The sequence below is a fragment of the Lolium perenne genome, chromosome 2, assembly GCF_019359855.2.
Source record: "Lolium perenne isolate Kyuss_39 chromosome 2, Kyuss_2.0, whole genome shotgun sequence".
NCBI lineage: Eukaryota > Viridiplantae > Streptophyta > Magnoliopsida > Poales > Poaceae > Lolium > Lolium perenne.
In genome coordinates this window covers 147,411,998-147,419,874 of record NC_067245.2, presented here as the reverse complement: position 1 = coordinate 147,419,874, position 7,877 = coordinate 147,411,998, and the positions used below count along the sequence as shown (strand labels likewise).

The 7,877-nt window shown below is 41.8% G+C and overlaps 1 protein-coding gene across 1 annotated transcript; it reads left to right on the top strand.

Moving 5' to 3' along the window:
* The first annotated feature begins 304 nt into the window (after nucleotides 1–304).
* On the top strand, nucleotides 305–4,588 carry LOC127322086 (uncharacterized). The gene is made up of 8 exons (XM_051351044.2): nucleotides 305–781; nucleotides 990–1,153; nucleotides 1,805–2,010; nucleotides 2,454–2,708; nucleotides 2,812–2,898; nucleotides 3,614–3,786; nucleotides 3,955–4,064; nucleotides 4,232–4,588. Exons 1-7 carry the CDS (start codon nucleotides 372–374, stop codon nucleotides 4,061–4,063), a joined length of 1,404 nt encoding a protein of 467 aa, XP_051207004.1. The 5' UTR covers nucleotides 305–371; the 3' UTR covers nucleotide 4,064; nucleotides 4,232–4,588.
* The last annotated feature ends 3,289 nt before the right edge of the window (nucleotides 4,589–7,877 follow it).

The following is a 7,877-nucleotide window of genomic DNA, read 5'->3' as shown; positions in this document are numbered from 1 at the left end:
CTTTGCGGCCACCCTGCTTCCCACACTGTCGAGTTTCCCGTGAAAGCTGCCCCGCATCCGCCCCATCATCGCGCATGAAAATAATAGTAAACAAAAAATAAAAAGTATTTCTTTTGGCAGTGAAAATTAAAAGTGAAGTTAGAAAAGTTACCCTTTCCAAAAGAAATTTAACCAGTTATTTTTTGTTTGAGGGGTGAAATTTAACCTGTTATTAGGGGGCTTCAAGTGATTTATCTCACCTCCCTGCTGGCCCGGTTTAGGACAAGGACCCAAGAGTAATAAAGCCCATTATTAACCCAACAACGATCACCACCAAGGAAGCCCGAGCTCGAAACCCTCCTCCGCCTCCCTGTCTAAACCCCACCGCCGAAATGTTCCTCCGGTCCCTACTCCGCCGCGGCGCCGCCGCCGGCGGCATTCGCGCTCCCGCCGCGCGCCTGGACCCGCCCGCTTCCCTGGCTTCGCTCCTCCTCGCCTCCCGCTCCTACGCCAAGGCCAAGGGCGGGGGCAAGCCGGCGGCATCCACCAGTAACCGTGGCAAGATCCGCGTCAAGGATCCCAAAGGTGTGGCGTCCGAGGACGCCTCAGCGTCCGGGGAATCCTCCGCATCCACTGGCGGGGCGGACGAGCTCGACGCCGAGTTCGAGATGCCCACCGACCCGCTGCCCCCGTCCTACGATCCGGCGCTCGACGTCGGGCCCGGTGGCCGCCCGCTCTTCGCCTTCACCGACACCTTCGCGTCTTTCTCACACCGCGGTGCCAATGCCTACGTCGATTTCACGTACAAACCCATTCTCTTGTCTTCTCCATTTTCGTCTCGGGTGGATCCAAATGCGGTGATATGTCTAGTTATGTTTAGATGTGTTCGATTTGTTTGTCAAATTCAAGATCATGACCTGAAAAGATAATTGTGATTTTGATTCAGTTTACTGGTGTTACACGAGAATCATTTGGGATATTAAGTTTTTCTCTTGTGGCCATTGTTTCAGTAAGGATGAATGGGATGCCACTTTACCGGAGGGATTACCAGCAGGGATGATGAAGGAGTTTCAGGATACGAGACGGTGCGCTGTGATGGTGAGGGAAAGCTTCCTCGACCTGCGGGATAACTTCCGGAGAATTGTTGACCCGGCCATTACAGCCAAGCGCAAAGGTGCCTTGATACTTCTGCATCTTGGATGGTGTTCCTCGCCATGAGATTCTTTGACGTTGTTAGCTGTAGAACATTCTGAAGGTTTAATTTTTATACACAATGCTTGTAGTTTGCCTTGTCATGTCTTAATATTTCTTAGGTGCGCATGAGTATATATATTGGTTTATTTGCATCCTACTGACCTAGTGTAACATTGTCATTGATGGTGACATCATGCCAGTCTCTTCGGAATATAAGTAAAGCCATGCCCTAATTGACCGTAATTCATCGATAGTACTCTGATAAGGTTTACATTTGGAAAGAAAAATATTATTTACAGTCTTAGACTTTCATAAGCTATAATATCAAGAAGCCAACACCAGCAATTAAGAATCAGGTTTCTTACCTGTAGAGTTTTTATTTTTATTTTTTCCCCGCATGGCCATTCACTAAAGGTTTTTAGTTTCTTTCTTTGATTATCTATAAAAAATTTAAAAGCTCTAGGTTGATTGTGGTGCACAAGGCAGACTTGGAATATGCTTTTATAATACTTGGATGGTGCCATTTGAAAATGGGATCATGTACTTGCTATTTTAATGTACATTGTTGTAGCTTGTCACACTCGTTCTTTTGAATAGTCCTTAATCATCTTTCTTTTCTATCTGTTCTCAGAGACCAAAAGACAAATCATCTTGGATGGCCCTCGGAGTTGTGGTAAAAGCATTGCACTTGCGATGCTTGTGCACTGGGCCCGTACTGAAGGATGGCTTGTGTTCTATGTTCCCCATGGGAGGGATTGGACTCATGGAGGATTCTTCTATAGAAACACCTACAGTGATCTTTTCGATACTCCAGTACAGGCTGGGAAAGTTTTGCAGGTGCTAATGTCCACATGATGCTTGTATTTTCTTCTGTATGTACGGAACTACTCTATTGCAATATCATTATGTTCTATTGTACCTTTTCTTGTTATTGCATCTGTTCTGCCTCAGCACCCCGACTTTTTTGCTAGCTTGAAGCCGTTTTATATCGTTTTTAATTATTTGTTGATCATGCTTTGCTTTGTGTGTGCAATGCTGCACAAGTTGCATAAAAAATTCTGAAGACATCTATCATCAATGTTCCAGGGTGTGCAATGCTGCACAAGTTGCATCTATTAAATCCGTGTGTGCAATGCTGCAAATTTCCCCCTCTAGATTGTAATTCTATTTGGGTGAACACAATTTCTTGTTGATGATTACCTGTATAACTAGGATTGTACTACTATAACTGGATGGCTAGATCGACAATGTCTAAATATCTGGTTCTGTTGTTGCTTCAGGATTTTTTGAAGTACAACGAAACCCGCTTACAGCAATTACCATGTCAAATTCTTGAGCCTATTCCCCTGGGAGAAGGTACTGGTGTTGGAATGATGAAAGGGGCTGATACGGTGGAAATGCCTGAAGGGTCCACATTGTACGATCTCATTCAAACTGGGATAACCCACTCGCATGCTGCAGTTGGTGTTGTAGTTCGCCTAAGAAAGGAACTGTCACTTGTTAAAGATGTGCCTGTGTTGTTTGCCATTGACCAGGTATGGTTCTAGTGTTGAGGCCCATGCATGTAGCGGCTTTCATGGGATGATTGTAGCGACAGTAATAATCAAACCTAATAAAATATATGTCTTTCTTTTGCAGTATAACAGTTGGTTTACATTCACCGAGTTCCAGGAGCCTGTAACTGTTAGATCTTGTAGATCGATCCATGCGAAAGAGCTTGCAATGGTTTGTTACACCAAAGTGCTTTACATTTCTTTAGCATTTCTCTCCGTAGGTGCTTGTTGTTTTCTTCTTCTAAAAGTAGCATTACAATGGTTCTTTGTGCTTATCTTATAGCTCTTTTGTAATGCTATTGTAAAAACTTCAAGATTTGTTCTTTTTTCTGGTTATTAATTTTATTACGTTCTACAAGTTATTCAGCCATTATATTGTTTTTTTTGTTCAATAATCTAGCTGGTAGTCATAATTTTGGTTGTGGTAGTGAATGTTTGGAGTTCTGGTAAGTCTTCCTCGTTTTTTTTTTAAATGAGATAGGTTATCGTCTTCCAAGAACTCGTAAATAAATTTGATAAATATGAGAATTTTTGTTTGTCGTTGTGGTTCTAGTGTAAGAAATCATATTATGTTTTCTTATCACGTGGCACAGGTTGTTCTTTCTAGGTAGTTTATTGTACCACTCATCATTACTACTCTCTCTGATTCATATTATTTGACACTAATATAGATGTATCTAGACACACTTTAATTATAGATACATCCATTTTAGTGGCAAGTAATATGGATCGGAGGGAGTAGTTTTATTTGATAATTTTTTTCTTTCACCAACTTTGGTTGGTTTGAAAACTTACACGCATTTTATTAAATGTAAGTTCATGATGTTCCTAAGCTCTTCTGACTAGAATGAATACAACTAATTATGTTTTATGTATTGCTTCAACAGGTCAATGCTTATAGGCCAATGCTTCATGATGATATGATGGTAGGAGCCTTTTCACATTCAACTGCAGTTGGCAAATTACGGCAGGAGCTCCCAGATGTTCCCTCCGATGCTCGTTTGATGTTTCCACGGTACACCGCAGATGAAGCAGAGACTGTGTGCCATTATTATATGAGGTACTTTACAAAAATCCGCAGTTCTGTCTAGTGATAGCTTTAAGTATTGTGCCATGGCCGGCATTTACATGTGCTCACAGGAGCTCTGTTTGTGTTAGCTGTGAATTTTGAAATGCTCCTTTGTAACTTAATTCAAGCATTGATCGTTGTGGTCTGTCCCTTGGGCAGGCAAAAGATTATCCGACGCGAGAGTTTTTCGGAAGAGAAGTGGAAAAAGATCTACTATTTGTCAAATGGAAATGGCTCAGAGATGAGGTGGCTTGCTGCGTTTATATGAGGTAGTGAACCACTTGAAGTTATCACATAATTGTACTGTACTTTTTTTGAACAATCCATAGTCCTGTAACTTCAGGTGATGTATGAATGTTTGGACAAGATTTGTTCTTCCATTTGAAGTCCCCGGTTATCAGTAATTTTATGTTCTCATCTGCATCTTCTTATGCAGTTTCTGATGCCTGGAATGATATATAAGAAAAGTTGCCGCCTCTATTCCAGCAGGCCACTTCCTCACTGTTGTATACCTTGTATTATGCCTATGGAACTGCTGTGAGCAAATTGCTACCTTGTCAAATATCCGACATTTCTCCCTGCATTAGAAGTGCGAACATATTTTGGCTATAGCTCTAAATTTTATCCATGTGTCCTGACAACATTCTTTATGGGTACTGAGTACTGACTGGGACTAGTGAGCTGCCTTAGCAGTGGAGGATATAAGAATAAGCAACTGCTGTATAACTTTTTTTTTTATATTTAAGCTTGAACATGTTTTGGCTAAAAGAAATCCATATTGCTACTGATTGGACGCTATTGTGAAGTTGCAGCCAATCCATTGAACCTTAGAGTTACTTGTAACCAGCAGAAAGCCTGGTCGTATCAAAGAAAGCTTATTTAATCAGGTAAAGCTGATTTTGAGTTTGATATGTCCACTTTGTGGTTTGCTATTTTTTTTTTTTTTTGTTTCTCTCCTATACACAATTCGTGCAACTCTCGCTTGTCTTTCTCTTCTCTTGTGGTTCTCACAGGCACAGCCCCCTCTTCTTTTTTTTTGTCATGCTACCGCCTCGCCTGTTTGCACTTGATCTCATAGTAAGAGCATCTCCATTGGCGCCCCTAAGGTCTAGCTTTCCAAATAGGTAGCCGTTATCTCTCTACCTGCACCTCTAGTATTCATTCCAACGGTGGCGGCAGTGATATGATGGTGTTGGAAGATGCCCTGCCTCTGTATCCGGTGTCTGTACTTGTTTGATGATGATGAGATCGATGGATTTGATTGGGATCTGGAAGTATGATGTGACATCATTCTTGCAAAAGTTTGGGATCATGCACAAGACTATAAACCGGTATGGAGGTAGTAAAATTCTTTCATCAAGCCTCTTGAACAACCTAATTTTAAGAGCAATTGAAGACATTAAAGATGCACACGGCTATAAAAAGAGAAAAGAAACGAACATTGCTCCACAAAAATGATCAGCTATTTGCCCAAATCACCAAACACATTTATTCGTGTTGACATGGGCATCGACACGCAAACGCAACAATTTTTGCACAACGTTCTGTGAATCATCGTCTTCGACTTCATCCATTGTGTAGACACCCACACACAAACGTTTGTGTTGACATGGCCATCGCCGTGCAAACAAAACTGTTTTCGCACAACGTGATGTGTGTCATCGTCTTCGACTTCATCCATTGTGTAGGTAATAAGATACACAAACACAAACTTCCGCGTTGACATGGACATCACCACGCAAACGAAACCGTTTTCGCACAATGTGATGTGAATCATCGTCTTCAACTTCATCCATTGTGTAGACACCCGAATAGTTGTAAAATAGTTAGTAAAATATAGATAATATACAGGAACAATGTCTTGTTGCGGCCAATCCGGCGAGGAAGCACTACTCTCGCAAAGAGAGTGGAAGAAAGCGTCAGCACACGCAAGAAGAGAGAGGAGGGAAGCAGCGCTATGGGCTCCCGCTTGCTACATAGTGGCCTCCTCCTCTTCTCCTACCGCTGGCCAGGTCTCTTCTTTTAATTAGCTATTTCTTCTTTGCCTGATCTCTTTGCCAGGAGAAACATGATCCATAAAAATCTAGTATTTTCTGTACCCCTTTGGATATAAGGAACAAGGATAGTAAAAATATTGGTAAACCAGTAAGAACATAATTAGTTAAGTACTAGTGGCTCTCCATATGAGAGCAACTTTCCTTCTCAGCAGCCCAACATGCATTCAAATTGGTCCTCTACCGGATTTCATTCTTTGCTCAATAGCCTTCTATAATGAATAGGAATGCGCAAATACTTAAACGGTATAGCCCCAACCTCACAACCGGAGATATGCGTATAGTCATCTTGCTTATCTTTCGCTTCTCCAAAGCAATATATCTCACTCTTGTGAAAAACAATTTTAAGCCCCGAGAGTTGTTCAAAAATGCATAAAATCAATTTCAAATCACCGCCTTTGCAATATCGTTCGAAGAACAAGATTGTATCATCGACGTATTAAAGAACTGATACACACTCCCTCTACCAAATGAGGTATCAATCCACCAACTTAACCATCCTCCTTTGCCCTTGCAATAAGGACTGCCAAGATATCTGCAACAATATTAAAGAGAAGAGGAGATAAAGGATCCCCTATCTCAGTCCTTTTAAAATTTGAAAATGATGACCGATCTAATCATTCACACGAATACCTACACTACAACCCTGCACGGACCTTGCAACCCGGTCACACCACAAATGTGGGAAACCCTTCATTCGCAAAGCTTGTTGCAAAAACAACAACATTAACTTTGTTACAAAGGTGATTTGATTTGGTTTATTTCCTACATCTCTAGGAATATGTACCACATGTTCATACTAATATTGTGAATGAATTGTGGCATAGAAATTTATGAAAGGCCCAAGTTCACATCGATTATATGACTAGCCTTAGCTGACAAGGGATTAACTTGTCAATGCCTACTGGTTGTAGGCTAGGGTTTTAGTTAGAAGTAGAGGGCAAGTAGATCTCGAAGGTTTCAGCCGAAAAGTACTCGACGATATGAAAACTAGGGTTTGTGAGACAATGAATCGATGCTTTCTTTGTCCCTCGGCTCCCCTTTATATAGGAGGTGGAGCCGAGGGATTCGTGATACACAAGTTACAGAGTCCGGGAATGTTTCTAACTCATCCCGCAATATTATAAGTGTTCTCTCCTAATACAACTCTATCTTTCCTTAACTATCAACTTGGGCTTCCGATTCTTCTTATCCTTCGGGTCGTGGGCCTTCAGTAAACCCCGGGTACCATCTTCAGCAGGCCCATTGGGGATGCCTATGTTAGTAGCCCCCGAAATTTTGCTTGAATCGCAGAGTCAGGGAAAATCTCCACCTTTATATTTATTCGATAACTCTAAACTTTATCACATATCTTTGCATACGAATTTATATATTGTACAGGGATAATGGTAGTTGGGGCTAGTTCATCTGACGGATCAGGTACTAGTTAACTGCTCTAGTGGTAATCCGCAAAAACCTACTTCAAGATCACGTCCCTGGACATGATCTCGGGATACTGGTGTAAACTTCGACAGGTGCCGCTTAAGGTCTTACCATTCTGTCGAGTCCCAGTCATATTTATCGGATACCTAACGCGTCCGTTAGGATTTTTCTTCGTATCCGTTGATACGAAAAAAAGTAGCAAACCGACGTCAGAGACGGCGCCACGCCACACAGAACGGATCTGGGGTCTTACCTTCGCAAAGTTTTGCGGCATTCAAAAATTGTTCGCAACTTTGGCGTTCTGAGAATATATTGTCGAGTGCTTTTTCGGCTGTTGGAATAGCACATTTTATTGAGTCAACGGATGACTTATATTGCTCTCCCGATGAGAGTACATGTAGAGTTATGTATATAACTCGAAATATGCTCACTTTTGCTTCTTCTTTCTTTCTTTCTTTTCTTCTCTCTTCTTTCTCTTTTTTTTATAATTTCATCGGGCACGCGAACAGCGTTCCCGATGGGAGTAGCCCCTGAGGCTACAGCCAAGGACTTGTGCTTGGGTGTAGGCTCCACACCTTATGCTGCTAGATTTTTCTTCTCTCTCGT

Coding starts and splice junctions, on each gene's coding strand:
- LOC127322086 (XM_051351044.2), top strand. CDS start 372: ATGTTCCTCCGGTCCCTACTCCGCCGCGGCGCCGCCGCCGGCGGCATT. Junction 1,154..1,804: donor CATTACAGCCAAGCGCAAAG/GTGCCTTGATAC, acceptor ATCTGTTCTCAG/AGACCAAAAGACAAATCATC. Junction 2,899..3,613: donor ATGCGAAAGAGCTTGCAATG/GTTTGTTACACC, acceptor TTGCTTCAACAG/GTCAATGCTTATAGGCCAAT.